Here is a 21,996-nt window from a genome sequence, read left to right on the forward strand (position 1 = left end):
CATATTTGAAATTATACTCCTAAAGTAAAGCCTACTCAATTGGGATCAGGGAAAAGAGGGATCACCAGTAAAAAGTCTTGGGCCAATATGAACTTTCTAGAAAGGCCCTGATCAACTAATGAGTTTTGGTTATTTGAAAGACAAAGACTTTCTGAACTTTTGTCCCTACCAGTGTCTCCACCATGTTGGGCTTAGCATTACGAAGAGTCTTGACAGCATAGAAGACGTCCACCATGTTCTGGTATTGGATCATCTCCATCAGGATGTTGCTGGAACAGTACATTCCACTGCGGCCACCGCCGTTCCTAGACATACACGAATACAACAAACCCCGTCTGTCATGAGCAAAGAGACAGACATTGAAGAAAAAAGATCTGACTTGTGCTGCATGCTGATATTCAGTCAGAAATCTCACACATCCAGTTAATATGAAACCAGCCTGCACGAGAGGCATACAAAGAGCTTTCTGAAGATCTTCTGCTGTGTATTGGTTCGGCGCGACAGCGGCAGCAAGATGAGGCAACGCTGAGATAATCAATCGCAGTCAGTGCTTTGGCAGCTCTGGATTTAGCGCGGAGAAAGGCCTGCGCTGTTCTGTATTAAAGCATAATTGATTTCATCTCCATAATCTCTTCTCTCTGCCTGTGGTTGGTAACACTATGTGACAGTTTTGAGTGATGTGCTTCTGGGCGGCGATGGGAAGGGAACTCGTGCCTGGGGTTCCAGATGAGACAGCTCGGTGGGCAAGAGTGAGACCCGGAGACAAAGTGTGTGGTTAAAAGGATAACGACAATGTTAACACCTAGGCTGAGATCATCCAGGCTGGCTATGAGTGAAGTCCTTGTTTAGAAAACATTTGATTTCAGAACCATTTTATGAGTTTCATTTCTTTACATCAGGTTATTGTTCATGATTTGTTTGCGACGGTATACAGGAATTCGGTATTTTGCATATAATTATCTCTTATCGGACTCACTGGCAAACAGAGATAGGTGTCACGGCAGACACAGATAACACTACGAAGACAAGGATTAAGTGTGCCGTTCAAGGGCACAGCGGCCTTCACTCGGGCCGCTGCGAGGAGGCGACACTTCAACAATACGCAAGGCCAGAACGTGACCTGAAGGACAGTCCACGTGCTCTTATGAAATGCCCTGGACCATTTATCTGTGTTCAAATACAGCTCGTGTTAAATGTTCAGATCAGGTCAATAATATAAGTTTTAAAGCACAAAATGTTCTCTTATATTTAGTCCTTTATCTCTTTAATTGTTGTCATAGTATGAGTGCTCTTTGATTAGTTCATTTATTTTCTGCTCTTCAGCGTTATCACGATGCTTTTAGCTTTCCCTTTTGATCTCTTATATTTGTTTTGGCTAATCATTTATTTGAGTAAAGGATGAGAGAATTTTCATTTTTGGTTGAACTATATTTTTTAACAATGTTGAAAAAAGTTAATGTTTCATATTTTTGTGGAAGCAAAAAAAGTTTTTTCAGCATACTTTGCTGAATAGAAGGTTCAAAGGAACAGCATTTATATAAAACAACTCTTTTGTAACATTATTAATGTCTTTACTGTCAGTTTTGATCAATTTAATATGTCCTTGCTAAGTGAAAGTATTATTATTATTATTATTTTTTGTAATTCTTACTGACCCCAGACCTTTGAACCTTTCGAATTCTGTGAATTCCACTTCCTGTAGTTACAATTCCAAGTCGAATTCTGCTTCCTGTACAGGGTAGCCAATTCATTTACATTCATACTCGTGAATTGAAAAGCAATACTTCAATTATAAAGAATAACTTCAAAGATAATCAAATCTCAAATGGGCAAGTCTTTTGAGAAACACTGGCTCATGAATCTTCCACTAGGTGTATTACTGATGGAGAGTGCCAGCGCACCTGCTAGACTAGACACATCTCACTGTACAAGCAGGACAAAAAAAGATCTGTTTGCATCAGTGGTTGGAGGAAACATCAATCAATGACACGCTGCAGAAGACACATGGCGGAAGTAAAAGATGTAGCTGAACACAGCAGGATCACATCATTAAGCTGATTTGGTGTTTTTCAATATATTTGTCTGTATCTGATTAGCAGTACATAAAGCTTATGATATCACAATATACACAGTTGCATTTGTATATTACTGTGCTGCAGAAATTAATGGACAGAATGCCAAACAACAGTCAAACAAATACACTCACAAAGTAATGTTAGAATACACTCAAAAAGAGTAATTGTTCATTCAGTTTAACTAATTAAAATCAGCTCTGGATCACACTGTCGCAACCTAATTTAATTGCATGCTATTTTAATTAGCAAAATGGAAGCTTACTTAATCTGTTTGCATTAACACTATGAATGGTATTCATTAGCATTAACGGAATGTATAGACATCCAAACCAAAACAGACACAATGGAAGTTGACTTGTTGTCCAGCAGAAGAAATAAAAAGTAGATGTTTTAGGCATAACTGAACTAATTTAACTTCAACTAATAAGACTAAAACAAATGTATTGAAAACACTTAAGAGCCATTGTTCAAACGAAAATTCAGCAGGCGTTATATTATAAGATGCTGTAAATGAATAAAAACATTGTTTAGTTGAGTTGGGATTCTGTGGAACATGTTTGGCATACTACTCACAGGCAGTGGACCACCGTACGACCTTCCCCACACTCCCTCTGCCACTTCTGTACGCTAGCCAGCAGGTTGAGGAAGGCCTTTTTGGAGTCAGGCACGTCACGATACGCAGACCAGCGCAGGAACTGGAACTGGCACACGACCAGCTGACCCTCCTGCAGCTTTGCATGGATGAGATGGGGGGGAAAAAGGAAAGGTCACGATCAGTAATGCATCGCCAGCTGTGCATTTGGGCTTGTTTATGGATGTGTACAGTAGCGTAGGACTGTTCTCCATGCTGAGGTCTCAGCAGTGCCAAGTCAGCAGTGTTTAGGTTGTGATGAATGAGTCTGCTGGGAAAGAGTTTCACTCGGGTGGGGAAGAAACACTATAAGGCTGGCCCTGATACATGCCTGCTTTGGCTTAAAACACAGGTGGAATTAATATAGAGCCCTGAGGCACACCCCAAAACTGCCCTAAGGGTTGCTGGGAGAAAGTGAGCGCACTGACCATAGCTGAGCGACAAGTCTGACATAACGATTTTTCTGTCCAAATCTTCTTCCAATTTGTAAACAATTAATAGGAAATGCATATATGCCAGAAGAAATTAAATTAGGATAAATTAAGATGTATTATTATTAAGTTATGTCCGAATTAAAGAACTTTTAAAGCCTGTTCAAGTGATAATAACCACCCTCATTGAATCGCATTTGTGTTCAATTAGAATATAGTGACTTTTAGACGCATTATGGAATCGGTTGTTGCATGTATCGTAACACAACGAGCGTCAATTTGATATGCAGAAAAGGAATTACATTGACATTTAAGACCTAAGGGGTCTTTTTTTAACATGATAAATAAATACAATTAAATAACAAACTGGCAATTTTAACTATTTTAGTTCCCCAGAACGTTCTAGAAACATTACTTTTTGTTTCCCAAAGCAAATTTAACATTCTTTAACAGTTTTAGAAAATGTTGCCTCTACCTCTATATTCCGATATCTTTTACCCTGATGTACATCAGTCTACAAACCATTTTGTTTTTATTCATCGTTTAATCAATCATTGAAATTAGCCAAGCGCATCATGACACATACTATGGAAAATTAAATTAGTATGTAAGATTTAATTAGATCATTATTATGTAAGATTTCTTGGATAATCACAACCCGTGGCTGCCACTTCATAAAAACAAGTCTTATTATAAGTGAACGTGGCAACACCACAGAAAGGGCACAGCGTTTAAAGCAGAAGCAGTAACACTAACATTCTCTACCACACAATCTGAGTAATAGAGATGTCAGATTTGAATAACACATGCACCCACAATCACAAGCATCCCATCCACACACCCCCATAATTCTCTCTGTAGTGCTGAAACCCTTTCCCCCACTCTTAGTTTCTAATGTTCCGCAGACACGCAGCATGCCAAAGCATTAAAACACTGTCACATCTGTCAAAAGTACATTGAGCAATGAGGAAACTGCAGATGTCTATTAGCCAAAGAGCACTGCCATCAAACATTCGAAGAGAAAAACAGTACAAAATTAGTCCTTACAATAATGACAAGCTGGGGCAAATTGAAAGTGGTAAAAATGACCTTCTGTGGCACGCTCATTAATGTATATTTCATATCTGCAGGCTTACGGAAACTTATTTCACCATCTGTCCTTGCCTGCGAAAGTGGCGCCATATGAAGTGTCATGTGCTGATGGTATGAAAATGGATATTTTGAAATAGCTTTTCCTCTGTTCTTTAATTGCTCTTGTAGCTTTGCCTGACAAAATATATTGGACTGACAAACCCTATTTATTATACCACTTTATCTCGTAGTCTATTAAAGCGTGATATGAATGCAACATGGCATAATGGCCAACAGAGTCATATAAAAGGCCTCAAAATGCTTTTAAAGCTTTTCAAAGATTACATAAAAATCTCAATTTCCGCACTTTTTAAACGTAAGGAATTAAGCTGACAGTTAAATGGCACAACATAATGATCAAGCGGTTCTAAGGTATGAAAAATGTATTATTGCAGAATATCATTAAAGCCCCGTGGTGGTAATGCAAAGAATTCTCCCGGGGAATTACTTGGAATCGATGTAATTTTTAGAAAGAAAATTAAGAGGCTCATTTGCACAGCTGGATAACTTTTTACCTTATGTGTACCTTTAGAGGCCCAAAAGAATCAAGTCAGTAAACTTCATTTGTAAATGCTTCTGTATACTGTCATTTTGCATAATTGCTCAATTAAAGCAATTTTCTGAAGTGAGTAAAATGATGATTAAGTGATTACCTTTCTATTAACTTAAGGGTAAATTAAGGGTCTGCTAAGCTTACAATGTACAGGGGAGATATGAGAGACATTTTTATGGAAGAGAGTGAATGATAATTGATGGAACTCACTCTCGTCACATTTTTGACCCGGAAAAGGCGGGTGATGATGTCCTCATCTGCAGACATGGACAGAAACTCCACTTGCATAGGACCATACTGCTGAAGACCTGGTTCAGGCCAGTACTGCACACAAGGCTGGAGAGAGAAAGACAGGAGGAGGAAGAGAGAGAATGGATGAATAAGTGTTTAGAAGCCATAATTTGGCATTACAAGTTCTTGATTATTTCTGGATGGATTTTTCAAGGTCAAGTTTCTTTCACAAAGGTGTTTGAAACCCATTCACGCTTTATGGATTCTTAAAAAAACCCGGAGAGAATAATAATAAAGAAAGAAAAGAAAATGGGTTCTTCAGGGAAAGGGATTCTAGGGAGAAACATGTACTAGACGGAGCAGGAAAAGTGGCTCTGAATTTATAGATGGAATGTTGTTTTAGAAGAAAAATGGTTGTGGAGGGAGAGGATGCAGAGAGAAATTGTGTTTTAGGATGAAAAGTGTTTTTTAGAAGGAATGCGGTTGAGGAAGAAAAGGGTTCTGGAGGTTAAGAGGTTTATGTAAAAGTGGGATTCTGAAGGAATCGGGTAGAGAAAAGGAAGGATCAGTATAAGTACAGTATATTTAACAGTATAACTTATTATGATCATGCAAGACAGTCAGAGGCCAACCCCCAAAATAAAAACCTTCCGGTCTCTCTCGAATCCAACACGGAAATGACTTAAACTGCAATTCATCGACTGGCCACTAGAGACAGGCTCCAAAAGAGAGTCAATCCCATGTACCCCCCATTTTAATATGCACAACTTTACAGCAGAAAAAAATATGTTTACAACCAGGTACAAAAAGTGGTTTTGGTCTATATAGCTAATTTTGCCCTTCATGACAACTGGTAGGGGGGTTAATTTATTTTATAACTCATCCGTTTAAATTGTATAAAGCCTTAAAGTTCTTCATAATTAAGGGTGTAGCCACATGAGTGACAGGTGGATTGCCGCTGATGTCACTACCAGCCGTTTGTCTGCTGTCTGTTAGCCGTCCTATCACCCAAGCTAATCCCGCCTCATTTTCAGTTATTCGGGAGTGACGCACTTCCAAGATGGCGTTGGCAGGCTCCGCCCACTTTAGGCTTAAAAAATGCTCTTCAGAAGCCTGTGGGTGACGTCATGGACACTACCATATATTTTTACAGTCTATGGTAAAAACCGAAGTATACATTGGGCTTAACAATGTGATACATGAAATCATTCCATTTTTATCTCATCAATATTTTGACTCCACTGTATTTGGAATATATTGCAGCCTTAGAAATCAGCATCTATACATATGAAAACTTACTAAACTGAACTGAGCTGAAATTAAACGGGCAGAGACAGTGAGAACAGACAAGAAAGAGGAAGAACATTAATGACAGCGAGGCAAGTGAGGTGATAAATATTAACACTTATGGACTGCAGAGAGCAATCATGCGAATGAAGAAGAGGGAGAGACGTTAATCCACCACAGAGAGAAAAACGAACAGATCGACTGCGAGAGTGACACTGAGTAACTGCCGGCGTGTTAGCGCACGTCAGGGTTTTCAGAGAGTCGTGATCAAGAAGAGCACCGGAACGCCACTCCGCGAACTCAAAGGAAAGCTGTATGTAAATGAGACTTGACTATAGGCTTATGAATATATAACACTTCACAGGGAGATTAAGAGAAGCTGGGGACAAAATAGCTTTAACGACTTCAAAGGACATGCGATGATGCGAATGCGAAAAGGCAACCGATAAAGATGTATTTTGAAGAAGAAAAAAAGAAAAGTCCTCTTGGCGGCTGTAGTGGAAGTTCTGGTGGCTGTGTGGATGCTTTGGCTTACCCAGGCAGAGTTCGATTGGTTGAGCTGATTCAGCATGACTACAGAGGTGCAGCCGTAGTCAAACACCAGCCTCCAGAAGTCAGAGGTCGTGCCGGGCAGCGGGTGGGGGGTGACAATTAAAGCAGCGGGCCGGTGGAAACTATCCATCAGCGCTGCGTTAATGTAGTTGTTACTCTCGCCCTCGGTGGTCACCAGAAAGGCGAGGGCCCTGTCAGGAGGGAGAACGTCCATGCTGCGGTTCTTCTCGCGGTTTCGTGGTAACAAAGCGATGCTGCACTCCTCAACGTCCAGATGAGGCGTCACAGAGTTTAGCGTCTGAGGGAAGAAGAAAGGAAATGATGTTGACGACAAATTAAAAGTTGCAGTGTTTGTGGTCAATGGGTTTATTATTGTGATGATGCATCCATATGACATCAAAAAGTTGCAGAAGTTTAGAATGAGACTCAGAAATCAGTGTTGTTATTGTTAACTAAAACTATTACAAATTGAAATAAAGCTACATTAAATAAAACATATATTAGATGAGAAACTTAAACTTCAAAAAATCTTCGCGATTAATCTTTTGACAGCCCTAAAAATAAGTTCAAGTTTTACTAAAAAGACTAAAAAATTTTATAAAAAAAAAAAAAGTTAAATAGTAAATCTTTTTATAAAAATGACAAAATCACATAACAAAAAAAAAAAAAAAAAAAAAAACAGAAACAAAAATAGCTAATTCAAAATATCAAATAGCATATTACTAGTGTTGGGGGAAATGCATTACAAGTAACTTGAGTTACGTAATACTTTTTCAAGTAACTAGAAAAGGAACCCATTACTTTTAAAATGTACAACAAAATATAGAAATAGAATTAAGAAAAAAAATAGCTCATTCAAAATATCAAATAGCATATTACTATATAAATAATCCTAAATTAACTGTTCCAAATGCTCTTTTTGGACTGGGGAAGACATTTAGAGAACCGGAAACACAAACTTTGATTCTTCATGATATAATAGGAGAAAATAAAAACGGAAAATTAAAAAGAAACCTATGGAAGCAAGATTCTTAGTAACTAAATAAATAAATAATGTGATCACACGTCACAATGAGAGATATAAAGTCACAATTACAAGAAATAGTTACATTGTGAGAAATACTGTCACAACTGGGAGAAACTGAGCTGCATTTTTTTTTATATAAAGCAGCATTTTTTAACATATAAAGTCCCAATTATAATTTGTTTCACAATTCTTCTTCTTTTCACACAAAGTAGGAACATTATTTTTTAAAAAAACATGAAAACAAAAAAGCAGAAGAAAGAAAGAAAGAAAGAAAGAAGAAAGAAAGAAAGAAAGAAAGAAAGAAAGAAAGAAAGAAAGAAAGAAAGAAAGAAAGAAAGAAAGAAAGAAAGAAAGAAAGAAAGAAAGAAAGAAAGAAAGAAAGTTAGTTGAGAGAAAACAAGAGTGATTCCTGCTGGCCCATTGGTGATTATGAAGATTTCCATTATGCACTAATTGTATTGTGCATCTGGTGACCGCAGATGTGCCTTCAACTCCAACAACAGCTTTTGGATCTAGCTTTAAAACAAATTAAATTTGACTCCTCCACACTGTTACTGCTATTACCAAACAAAATCGCAAAATCAGGCCAACCTCATAGTACATAATAAACACAGTTTCTATGAGCTCATTAAAGTCAGAGGGAAAAAAAGTGCTATTCAAACAGACACATTAACAAACAGACTCCCTGTGCAAACCAAAAGGTAAAGAGATTTGCTGTTCTCTTCTAGAGCCAAGGAACATATAGCCATAATTCACGAGAAAAGATATTGTTGTGATATAGATGTACAAATCCCATTATAATATCCTCCATCAACAGCTAAGAGTTACAGCAAAATCTACACCCTGTAATCCAAATCTGCCTTTCTGTACTTCTGTAGCCTCAGCAAGAAATCGCTTATAATGAATGCCTTACAATTTACCTGGAACATAAAGTCAGAAAAATGCAATGTAGAGGTAAGTGCAGGAAAGCAAGGATAGTTCAGCCTGCCTCCCTCTGAATCAATAAAAGTATTCTCAGCAACACATTTGGAACGGTATTAAATAACCTTCACTGGCCTTTCGCTACCTGAGGATCTGTCGCAAAGAGAAACACAACTTAATACTGCTCCCACTGGACAAGGAATGCAAGGTATTTCTTCTATTATTATAAATTTTGCACTACAACCTTTATTATTTATGTTTGGCAGTCTAGTAAAACAATCATTGATTAAACATGTGGTGTTCCGCAGGGGTCGGTTCTTGGCCCAATCTTATTCATTCTCTACATGCTTCCCCTCGGTTCTGTCATCAGCAGACATGGATTATCCTTCCATTGTTATGCTGATGACACGCAACTATATATCAAAACTGCCCCGAACTCCTCCACAGCCCTGTCGCGACTCACCACATGTCTTGATGAGATAAAGGCATGGATGAAAAGCAACTTCCTCCAGCTGAACTCCAGTAAAACAGAGGCACTACTTGTTGGAACCCCACATCAGATACACTCCTCTCCCATATCTCAGATCATCTATGACGGCCAGGTCATCACTTTCTCCTCCTCAGTCGTAAACCTAGGGGTTCGGTTTGACCCGCAGCTGACCTTCAATGACCATATTAAACACATTTGCAAAACCTCCTTCCACCATCTTCGAAACATCTCCAAACTCCGTCCCCTTCTAACTCTTCCAGATGCAGAGAAACTTGTTCATGCCTTTATTTCCACCAGGCTTGACTACTGCAACGGACTCTTTATTGGGATTTCTGGCAGAAATATCCAGAAGCTACAATACATCCAGAATAGCGCTGCCAGAGTCCTAATGAGAGTCCGAAAATATGACCACATAACTCCCATTCTACATTCACTGCACTGGCTCCCTGTTTCATTCCGAATCGACTACAAAATCCTCCTGCTCACACAAAAATGTATCACCGGACATGCACCACCATATCTACAAGAACTCATCATTTTGAAATCCTCACCCCGCACCCTCAGATCATCAGGCCACCTGCTTCTTCAGGTCCCCATCACCAGGCTTCGTACCATGGGGGACCGAGCTTTCTGTTCAGCTGCACCTCGGCTTTGGAACCACCTCCCAAGTGAGCTGAGAGCAGTACAGAGCCTGGACACTTTTAAAGCAGATCTGAAGACCTTTTTATTCAGAAAGGCTTTTATGTGCTAATTGTTTTTATTAGTTTTTAGTTACTGTTGTTTTACTGTGTAGCACTTTGAGATTTTTCTGGAATGAAAAGTGCGTTATAAATAAAATATATTATTATTATTATTATTAAACCTCTGTAATCAATAGCCTCCTTACTGAAGAACCTTCACATAAGATGCCCGCATTTACAAACGAAAAGTTTTGAAAGTGTTTCCAACATTCTGTCATTTATTACCGCTCTGTTTTCTCGAAATCATTGTGTTACTGTATGCAGATGTACATACGCTACAGAATGTTGGCGCATCTTGCGTTGGAGACTTCCACAGTCTGGCCTTTTTTTAAATAGTTGAAACGTTTATTTAAATTTCCCCTGAATGTCTAGCCACACTTATTCAACAGTATTGATCATTAATCTATGTGGCAGCGCATTTCACACTTTTTGTAGCTCAGCGTCTTGTTTGACTGCTGCTATCAAACTTGCTTTGCTCCACTGAGCAAATTTACATTTGCAGAACTTCACAAGAAGTTATATACTTATAGAGGAATTAGAAAAATGCCATTTCCCTTTTTTCAATTTATGGTGTTAATAATAGTAACTTTCAGAACTCAAACTTCCTGCCCTGTTCAGGTCATTTATTGAAACTGATGCGCCCAGAAGCATCATACTTATAACTTAAGCATTATATGGAGGTATGAGGAGGCAAACATACCATCAAAACCATTCTGATGACAGTTCCCTTCAGAGATACATTCATATACACCCCCACCCCGACCCCCAATTCAATATTTATAATTTTCAACCAAATTTTCAAGCATCACAAAAAGTGCTGTGTCTGGTACAGTATTTTCCTCCATAATATTTCCACAAAAATTACATTTTTGGGAAATGATTGATCAGTGCTGGCCAGAGATTGGCCAAAGTAAAACTAACAAACAAACAAAAAAGATTGCGTGTTTGGAGCAAAAACCGGTCGGTTCTGATTGATGTTCCGGAGCATCTCTGAATGTGACATTCACAGCCAATCAGAAGATATATAAAGTTTTAAATGTACACAGTGATGTGGGATTTTGCACCAATGACGTCGGGGAAAACTAGAAAACAGTATGAGAGAAGGAGAGAAACAAAGACCTGGAACTCCTCTCGAAGCTGTGAAGAGTTGCTCTGAGAGTCCACCCGCAGCATCTCTTTGTAAGCCAGGGCGAACTCGTTCACAGGGATGGCCGTCTCCCCACACAGGCACGCCTCCAGGATGGCATCGTGAATGAATATGTACTGCTCCTGTAGAGAGAGAGAGAAAGAGCAAAGACATAGCTACATACTTCCTGTGGTAGACTACATTTGGATTCAGACTTGACTGAGAGTGATGATGTCCGAGTGGGTGAGCCGTTCGCTCTGCAATTACTCCATCCAGTCGGAGGCATTCATGTGGATTTGCTGTCGTGTGGATGATTGGCAAGACATCAATGGATTAACGTGCATATAATCAGCCAGTCACAGTGACACGGAGGCACTGCTTCCTGAGATTTTTCACCTTTATTTCGAAATGAGCTCAAGCAAAGCCTCTGAAGCATTATCCACTGGTATTGCTGTTAGACAGTGTACTTTCAAAAAACATGTTTACAAGCAATTTAATCTAATATTTGATTCTATTTGCTTTGTTTCGATTTTGTTCTGTCGATTATTTTATCGTCTGAAGTTTTGCAGGAGGCTTTCACCGCCACCCTCGTCTCTGTGAAAAAAACGCCCTTCATAGATGAAGTGAGAAAAGATCAGAACAGGAACAAGGAGAATAGAAAAGAGAGGACTAGAGGAGAAAGAATGCATGAAAGATAAAGGACGATACCGAGTAAATAGATGCCAGTAGCAGAATTTGTTTAACCTCCATGTTTGAACGCAAACAAAATGTGTGGCATGTTTCAAAGTGGGACTGCGAGTGTATACACCGCTCTACAAAAACAAACACTTGCGGATGGATTTAATTAAAGCATCTGGTAAATAATTACTAATGTTTTAAACAGTCAAATGACTGTGGGATTTACATAATAAAGTTTGGATATGTAAATTTCGGGAACATCTAAGCAAAGGCACATGCCTCCGCACAGAGGACAGATGCAAGAGAGGATTTTTTTTTTTGCGTATTTCCCACCTATCCATACACAATTTTCATAACATTCCAAAGCTAAACATTCTGAATATTCATAGCAACACCCACAGAGCTTATGACTTTGCAAATACAAGAGATCTCATTTGCTAAGTCTCCTGCCATGTCTGGGTACAGAGAGTTATGGGTAAACATGCGAGCGTCTGCACCTCTGTCTGGATCATGTTGATTCGACGAGAGCAGAGGGTCTTCACACAGTTGTAGATGTCCACCACTCCTTCACACTCTGCCATGTCCAGCATCACGTCCAGCACGATATAGCAGCCGGTCCTGCCTGCCCCCACACTGAAGAGGAAGAACACAAGATGTCTGTCAGAAATTATGACGTGGGACAGTGTTTTTTTCTTTGGTTGGACATGAACCAAAAATCAAGCCGGTGAAGTTTTGAGGCAGTCCTGTTCGACCTGGCAGGAGGTCAACGTCAAAGTCCAAGATAACAACAGTTGACAGTAAACACTAACAAAAAAGTACCAAAAAAGATTAAACCAGATGTTTAGACATGTCAATATCATGTTTTTTTTATTATCCTGTAACATGATATTACCATGACATTCTTTGAAGTTCATTGGAGTATTTCAAAAAGACTTTTCAAGTGAAAGATTTCGCACACAAAAAAAAAGAAAAAAAGAAGAAGTTTGTTTGGTTGTATGCTATAACCCAATATATAGACTACCCTCTCAAAAGTTTGAGATTTTTTTTAAAGAAATTAGTACTTTTATTCAGAAAATACACACAATGTTGATCAAAAGTCAGTAAAGACATTATCATGCTACAAAAGCTTTCTATTTCAAATAAATGCTGCTATTCATAAACTTTCTATTCAACAAAAAATCCTGAAAAAAGGCTATTTCCACAAACATAATAAGCAGCCAGCACAACTGTTTCCAACATTTCCAACATAATATAAAATACTTCTTGAGCACCAAATCAGCATATAAGAATGATTTCTGAAGAATGAAGACTGGAGTAATGCTGCTGAAAATTCACCTTTACCATCCCAGGAATGAATTACATTTGAAAATGTATTCAAATAGAAAACAGTTGGTTTAAATTGTAATGCTATTTCGCAATATTATTGCTTTTACTGTATTTTTGATCAAATAAATGCAGCATTGGTGATGTTTTAAATGGCAGTGCATACTGTTCAAAATCAAGACATATTTAGACACTTTCTGGTTGTCGAACATTAGCAGTTAATGTGATGAGATAAAGAGCTCTATACCTGCAGTGGACCACCACAGGCCCTGCGTCCAGTGGCGTGGAGGTTTTGACCCGGCGAATGAAGGCTAGAAGACCCGTGGCGTGGTACGGGACTCCATGTTCAGGCCATGATGTAAAGTGAAACTGACACACTTCGTGTTTGGCAGAGTATCCCCTCTGAAAGACAAACATGCTCCACACTTGTATCTAATATCATGTGTAATTTAATATAATTTTTTTTTTTTGCCATTTGCAAGCAGCCTGAACCCGAATTGTCCATATGAGCATCTTGGCTCAATGTGTCAGGCCACGTGCGCTAACCACCAGGCCACGGCTCCAACATATGCTTGTATGGTTTGTAGCTTTAGGTTACGAGTAGTGGAGATCACGATCAAGCCCCTTTTCATTTTATGGCTCAAAGACACCTAAGAGAAACCCAGATGAATTAGCAAAAGCGACAGTAAAATAAACAGTGGTTCCACTCAGGGGAGGTTCGTGTGTCTACTTGACAGGCCACTAAGAGATTTCCTATTACTGCATTCCAGTTGCTCGTCTGTTTGGATACACGCAAGGAGAGCTTCACCCAAAAGCCCGTCTGATGGTTACGTGGAGCTTTCCGGGCCATTCGACAAACACACAGAAGCACACCGTTCCACCCACAGCCCGTGTTTGATTGACAGGGCCGAGGCAAGCACAAAACTCACATCAAAGCCTGTCGACGGAACTGCGCCTCCACAGGGCAGCTAAGAGGATGATAAGAGAAGACAGGGGGGTGAGGTGGAAGAGGTTAAATTCAGCTAATTTCGGTAAACGCACCCACATTTAGCCCATTGTATCACAGAGAGAGAGAGAGAGATAATGAGAGAGAGAGAAAGAGATGCTTTAGTTAATGTGCCTGCCATAAAAGCGTTCTGAGATGAGGCAGCTCTAATCCTCGAACAGACAGCTCGTGGGTCTCTGCTGGGTATCAGGCGCTTTTCTCCATTTCATTTAAAGGGCTGTCACTCCATATTCTCCCCTAACACACACACACGCAAAAAGAGTACACGCACACAATTCGCATTCTACCCTAATCCTAGCAAAGAGCCTATGTATATCAGCATAGCAACACATATTATTAGAACGGCCAGGAATACTTGATTCTGATTAGTCAATAATGGCATTCTTCAGGCCCGCTCACACCCAAGGATGATACCTATAAAGAGAACTATAACGATAATTATATTAGCATCCACACCAATGATCGATGTTGTTATGTTCATCATAAGTGCACTGCGGTTTTCTCATCTGCCACTTTAAATGCTCAAGCTCTTTAAAGCAGGATGGATTCTGATTGGCTGTCAAAGTTTTTATCGTTCACCAGCTGTAAACAATAGTTTTGAATGGGATTGTAATGATTTAAATCCTCTGTGCCATTATCGTTATAGTTGTGGTGTGGATTCTGCTACTCTTATAAACTTAGAATGATAGTTATCGTCAGGCCTTTAGGTCAAATACTTTTGTATAATGATGCTAAACTGTACAGATGATAAAAGAAAATGTTCTGAAATAGCTGTGCTAATTTCATGTCTCTCATATCATAAAGGCTCTTTCTTCTCATATAACAAAATGATTTCAAAATCAATAATTTATGTGCATTTATTTATTTATTTGGTGTGCGTGTGAGAGTGTAATAAGCAGGGTAATGTGACTTGATACGAGATATGCAACGCGAGACCTGATCACCCTGTCTGTTTTCATTTTGCGATAACGGCCTGCTGACTGTACATTAATCCGTGCGTAGCAGATCTCATCATATCAAATGGCAAAGCAAATCACACAAGCTTCTCTGAGAATTGAGAGCATGTTGGAGCCGTGGCTTAGAGGCTGTGACATGCGGGAGATGCAACCCTTCTTTTCCCCATCATTTCCTGTCCCGTCTCTAGAGGAAAAGAAATGGTCTCGTACCCGCTCCAGGGCAAAAGTTCGCACTGTATACTCCGCCAGAGTTTCCGTCTTCAGCAGCGTGATCTTTATGTCACCGTACATCTCTGACTCATCTGGCCAATACTTACAGCATTTCACCTGAAAGACAAACCAACAAACTCAGGTTAGAAAACACTATGAAGCATGTCATTACATAAGTTTCATTATTCTTCCTTGTATGAGTATGAAAGTGTTTAAGCCAGATGTTTTAACAGCAATAACGGTATTAAAGTCAGAAAATGTGATTCCTTTTCATGTATAAGTCCAAACTGTCTGTTCACTATTGATCAAAAATTTTCAAAATATCTGCATGGCCTTTTTCCATGTTAAATTTTTTAAATAAAATATGTGAAGGAAAATAATCAAATTTGATTAATTTAATGAAATACTAAATAGAAAACAAACCTTTCTTCTTTTTAAAAAAAATAGATATGTAATGTTTTACTTCTTGCATATACTTTAACACTTTAAATGCACTTGGCTAAAATAGATGTTTGTTAAAATTACTAACAATCATAATCAAAATAAATTATTAACAATCTGATTTACCTTAAGACATTTATATATGCATATTGAATATTTTCAAAATGATTTAAAAAAAGAAAAAGTCTCTCCTTGTGTACTGTAAACTGGGGTTATTTCTGCATGCTTATTATCGTCACACAAACTGTTAAGATTTGCTGTCAGACCTAAGCCATCATCTATTTATCCCTGCTGTTCACAGCTTTTATCATCACGTGGGAAAGCGCATTCTTCATAATAGAGCCCCGATTTCATAAGAGGGCAGGGACGGGCCGTGAAGAGGACTGTTGTCAGCAGACGCTGTCTCCGAAGCGCTGAAGGGGCGATGCAGGTGTGGAGAGGAAAATGAAAGAGGAAATTATGTCGGAGGAAGAAATAGAGGTGGTTTAAAAAGGCTGGAACGAGTGGGCCACAAAGCAAGGGAGCAGATCGCATTACATGAGAGTGGGAATTATGATTGAACGAAAGATACTTCAAATCTTATTTTTAGTTGACAGCAATACAGACATATATATTTGACAAAAGCATGTGATAATGGCACTGTACCGTGGTGATACCATGGTACAGTGAAGGTATCATATGATAATATCACTGTACTTTGATGTATACCATATAGCCTGCACTAACAAAAAGTATCATGACATAACTTGGATTTTCGGACCTGTATAATTATTTTCAGATATTAAAATACTTCACCATTTTGTCTAAACACTAAAATAAACACTGAAAAGTACAATCAATAAATGTACATGCTAAGTGAATTTAGGCATCACATCATTATAATGTACTGTATGAAAATGGATATTCATTATTAAGTTTGAGATTATATTTAACTTATTAGGTTAACATTAAGTGAGTGTTAGATGAAGTGCATGTTCTAAAAGTAAAAATAGTGAAAATAAGCATGCACAATGGAATATCAAAAATCAATAATTTTAAAATTTATTTTCAATAAATACATTTAAAAAAACCTCAGAAACCAGCTACAGTATGTGTACCTATATAGTACCGATACTGTACATGTATATGCATAAGTGCTTCTCTACATGACACTGTACATTTTACAGAACATGAATATGGTAATCATTCAATACCATAGTATATATAATATCAGGTAATATCATAACTGAACCATGCATAGATGATTATCATATTCATATAGCATGGTATTTACATGATACTCCAAGGTACTCCAAATGTCTAAAAAAAACAATATTTATATGGTACAGTGTTAAATGCTAATTCTTGTGCATACAGTAATAATCAAATATAAAACATAATATTTCCAAACATAGTCCACTGATGGCTGATGAATGGGATGTGATGTTAAAATCAATGTACATATGTTCAAGCACACATAAAAGTCACAGACCCACAAATACACAAACAGTGATGGTCGAATGAAATGCGAAGGGCTGTTGTGAACGGGGAGTGTCTTTAGTTCATGGGTTAGTGTGCAGATGAGGAAGGTTCTAGAACATACCCTGCCCACCTCCACTAGCTTGGTGATCATGACGATACTAAAGCAGTTCTCTTGCCAAACCATCCTCCAAAAATCATACACTGTCTCCTGCTTGGGCCCTGCAAACAAACAGACAAACACACAAACACACTCAATATAATGGCAGCCAATGCTCCAGACAGCGGGTTTAATTTACCAAGTGTCATTGCATGTTATAAGGCAGTTCAGTAATCCAGAACCTCACAGAGAGTAATTCAATAGCAGACATTTCTGGAGAATAGAACCGTTTTTAACCCCAGCAGGAAGTGGCTCTCTGATAGAAAAAGCTAATTTCTCTCATCAATCGAGTCTGCCTCGAAATTCAATAAGGGGGAAAGACAGACAAACCACAAACATGTATAATGATTTATTTATGGGAGATCTGAAACGATGAGAGAAGAGGGTGACCTTGTTTTAATAGAGCTGAGAAAGGAATAGGGGACGGTTTATGTCTGATATTTATCTCACATTCACACACGGTGTCTGTCACGGTGGGGGACATTCCATTGAGTTCTATAGTTTTTAAACTGAGCTAGTTTTTTTGCATGTTGAGATTTTAAAGTGCTTCTATTATGGTTTTCGAATATTACCTTTCAAATGATTGCCTCCTAAATAAATAATTGATTCTGAACTGCCGAAAAGAGTTCAGAGTTCAACAATTCCAGCCTCAGTTTTGTAAAATATCTATGTGGGTTTGTAACAAATTTGCATAATACCAGCCTATGGTCTTCATTGGCTGCCTGTGAACAACGTCTACTTGGTACTTTAACCCGCACTCAAACATTTTAGTGTTGTCGACATGTCGAGAAGAAGCGGATTTCTGCGCTGCAAATACACTTTGCATGCACTGAGAATGAGGAATCAGGCTGGAATTGATGCGGGAAAACGAACGCCATTATTACACTGTTCGTAGCACTGTTTATACAAGCACCGAGGAAGAGTACGGAGCTGAAATTCAGATATGGTAATGGCCGTTTAATTTCCAACATGCACTGTAAGCGGTAGACCAATTGCAACAGACTGGGCTAACTGACCAATCAGAGCAGAGGAATCTCTTGGAAAGGAGGAGTTTAGCTTAATCATTTACTGAGCCATTTCAGGCACTGTGAGAAAAGAGGTGATGCTGCAAAGTATATTTTGAGAAAATGAAAGTGTTTTTTGTTGTTTTTTACCTTGGATCCATGCAAACTTTAGGAGACAAAATTATAAATGTTTAAAATATCACAATAGGGGCACTTTAAATATTACATTATTATGTTCATGAAGCCCTATTTCCTAGTTGGGACTGTTAGCTGAAGCCCAAATTAGGTGATTTCATCTTTTACTACTGTATCTTTGTATGGACATTTGTTTACCACAGTATAAGCAAATTGCCTTTTCTTGTTTTAAATATAAATATAACAAAATAGAGAGATTTTTATGGCTAACGCAAGAGAAAAAATTGCCATAAGGTAACAATAAATAAATAAATAAATAAACATTTTATCCAGATGTTTAAATATTATTATTCAAGAACAAGACCAAAATATTTTACAAAAATGATTGCAGTGAACACAATCTGAGACTCCTCTCCACCCAAGGTCCTGTAGTCATTGTGCTGGTGGTTTTGATGGGGATTTCGGGTAAGAAGACAGCAGGTGGTAATCCCGACTTTGCTGCAGCATCTCTATTCACACACCTCTATAATTTCCTGGATCAGAACTCATTAGATTCCATCTGGAAAGATCTCTGTGTTCTCAACGTGTCAGTCTCTCACACACACAAACGCAAAGGCTCAAACTGAAGAGAGAAAAGAGGCTCTCCCTCTTGGGAATGGACACTGCCAGACATAACCACACACACACACCTATTCACAAGTCCTGTCCAGACAAAGATACTCACCCTGAGTGGCGATGAAGTGGTTGGATCGATGGTAACCCTAAAAGAAAGAGAGAGAGGTGACGTGCTGTGTAAGCATTTTGTGTCCTAGAAACATCACTTGTTTGTATCTCACTCCTCTTAGAAAACAAATGTTCCTCAGAGGTCCAAGGTCTTTAGTTCTGTCCATTTCAAAAGTCTGCTTTGAAAGCTACTATCAAAATCAACCGTGATTGATTTACTCTCAGAACTGTTTGTTGAAAATGATCGCAACATGGCGACGATGTCTTAGAAGATCTACTCCAGGGGTGTCCAATCCTGCTCACGGAGGGCCACTGTCCTGCAGAGATTAGCTCAAACCCAATAAAACACACCTTAACCAGTGCTAAGAAGCTTCCAGGCAGGTGTGTTGAGGCAAGCTGGAGCTAAACTCTGCAGGACAGCGGCCCCGCAGGACCGGGTTCGGACACCCCTGATCTACTTTATGTAAAATTAATATTTTTTTCTTAGGCTACTAACGACTAATGACTGCAATCTTCATCTTACATAGGTGTGCATGATTTTAAATTGGGACTCGATTGAAAAAAACACTAATCTAGATTAATCTAATTTTTGTTTGGTTCCATTATATATTATAATGTAAAATGCATTAACAGAATTAAAAAAAGCAGATGCATTAAGCATGTTGTGAATATGTATCTTCTACTACCAGTAATATTCATTTCTTTAGGGGTAAACATATTTTAATAAGGAAAAAATTACTGATTGCATCTTTAAGCTATACGGTCAAGATTTGTAATTAGCTACATAAGTTACAAATAAAAGGTAGCTGCATTGAAGAGATTTACAAAGGCATTTTATCTGTAATTAAATAAATATATTAAATGATTACCGGTAAAAAAATGTTTAGCCTGGAACAGAAAATGAGGATCTAAATTAAGATGACAGCAACTCTAAACACAAATCTACACCACAACTAAACAACTAAACCACTGAAATTAACCATTCGAATGAACTGATTCACTAACATGAATCTGACCTCCCAACACTACTCAAGAATTGCTAAGGAGAGTGTGTTTAACATAACTCACTGACAAGTAAGTCCATTTTGGGGGACTTAGGGGAAAAGATACTTTATTCCGAAAACTGAAAGCAAACGAAAAAATTTAGTCAAGTTAGTAGCGTAGCTAGTGTGTTTGTAAACTTGCATTAATAGTGTTGGAGAGTAACAAAGAACAAACAAACAAACAAAAAGGCTTCTGCAAAAAAAGTAATAGTCATTTGCCCAAACATAAAACTCATCATGGAGGACATCAGCTCCCAACACAATTCCTCCATCAGCTCATGTTTGGAATGTACAGGGAGAAAGAAACTCTAGGAACATCTCAAAACATGCAATTTATTCATCAAAGCAAAGCCTTTTCAAAGAACTACCTGGGGATGCTCCCAAAAACTGGATCTGTTTTCATTAAACAGACGTTAGCAGAATAATAGAGACATGTTCTTTATTGTTGCTGAGCATTTGCTGCTCCATTTAGAACACTGCAGACGCCCACTACATTTTAGATTGGGCCGAGCTATTTCCTGAACACTGTACAAACAAACATAGAAACAGACACACAGTAGATGGAAAAAGAAATGGTGGGGGATGTTTGTTCCACATAGAAAGGATTCATCACTCTATGGGGTTTACAGGGAAAAACGTTTGGAAGATAACTGCGGTCCAAAAAAGCTTTGTCCTGCTGATTCATAAAGTAGTAGCATGATTTTCTATTACTTACTCAAGGTTTCAAACATTTTTAATGTCAGGGACCCCAAATACGAAGACCTCATTGTCAAAGACTCCACATAAAGGCGGCTATACATGATTCATTTATACTGTGTGAGCTAGCAGTTCATCTTATGATTTCCAACCTTAGAACGTAGAATGAAATTTTATATTTTGCAAATGTGTTAAAAACTGTACTGTAATCCCCCAAAAAATCCCCAAAGCCTCGCTTTCATTCACAACAAATGAAACACAGCAAATACTATAGTATTATGTCTCCATATAAATCTCCAAATCTAAGACAACCATGGCCAAAAGAGCACAGGTCAGCCATATAGGTCTTAAAAATAAATAAACGAAGGTGTAGTACATTCCACAGCAGTGCAACAGGATTTATAGCGCACTAACAGTGACCGTCCCGCTGGAGAAAATGTGAGGTACGTGTCTTGCTCAAGGACACACAGCGATAGGGAATCTCAGTAATGATTCAGTTCACAGGTCGCCCTATCTGCCATCAAATTCGTGATGATCATATCACAATCCCAAAGCTGCAACTGCAACAAACCACTGTGGCTGAAATGCAGCTTTAATACGATATATCAAGATGACGATACATCGTGCCTAAAGTTATGAATTTAATGGTTGATTTGAAAATAGAAGGAAAGTTTACAGGACACAGAAGCTCATTAAAGGGAGAAAAACAAGCAAACAAAAACAATAAAAAAGGCTTCACACAACACTTTACAACACTTAGCAACTTAAAACTCTGAAATAACGCTATTAATGCACTGCATAAAAAGCTCAAGAGATCAAAATGCTTTCTCCAAAGTTCTCTGTGACTGATATTTTATAATAACTTTTGAAAAACGAATTATCTTTTAAGTGTTACATATGTATAATAAACGCTGATTTATATTCTCATTTGTTGATATTAAAAAATGTGCAGCTACTCATCTGTTGTT

General features: G+C 38.3%; 1 protein-coding gene across 9 annotated transcripts in view; it reads right to left on the reverse strand.

Moving 5' to 3' along the window:
* Positions 1–21,996, reverse strand: part of ptprub (protein tyrosine phosphatase receptor type Ub) — a 215,085-nt gene that overhangs the window by 5,536 nt on the left and 187,553 nt on the right. For 4 of the 9 annotated variants that reach the window (XM_079625167.1, XM_079625166.1, XM_079625163.1 and 1 more), the window contains 10 exons: positions 19,291–19,327; positions 17,392–17,489; positions 15,369–15,485; positions 13,444–13,598; positions 12,371–12,506; positions 11,189–11,338; positions 6,875–7,189; positions 5,032–5,157; positions 2,649–2,806; positions 170–305 (listed from right to left, as the gene is read on the reverse strand). In XM_079625167.1, coding sequence (XP_079481293.1) covers positions 170–305; positions 2,649–2,806; positions 5,032–5,157; positions 6,875–7,189; positions 11,189–11,338; positions 12,371–12,506; positions 13,444–13,598; positions 15,369–15,485; positions 17,392–17,489; positions 19,291–19,327 — 1,428 coding nt within the window. The remainder of the gene's footprint in view (positions 1–169; positions 306–2,648; positions 2,807–5,031; positions 5,158–6,874; positions 7,190–11,188; positions 11,339–12,370; positions 12,507–13,443; positions 13,599–15,368; positions 15,486–17,391; positions 17,490–19,290; positions 19,328–21,996) is intronic. The other 5 variants (XM_079625170.1, XM_079625168.1, XM_079625164.1 and 2 more) reach the window with 2 other exon arrangements.

This window comes from Phoxinus phoxinus, assembly GCF_949152265.1.
Source record: "Phoxinus phoxinus genome assembly, chromosome: 10".
In the NCBI taxonomy this organism is placed as follows: domain Eukaryota; kingdom Metazoa; phylum Chordata; class Actinopteri; order Cypriniformes; family Leuciscidae; genus Phoxinus; species Phoxinus phoxinus.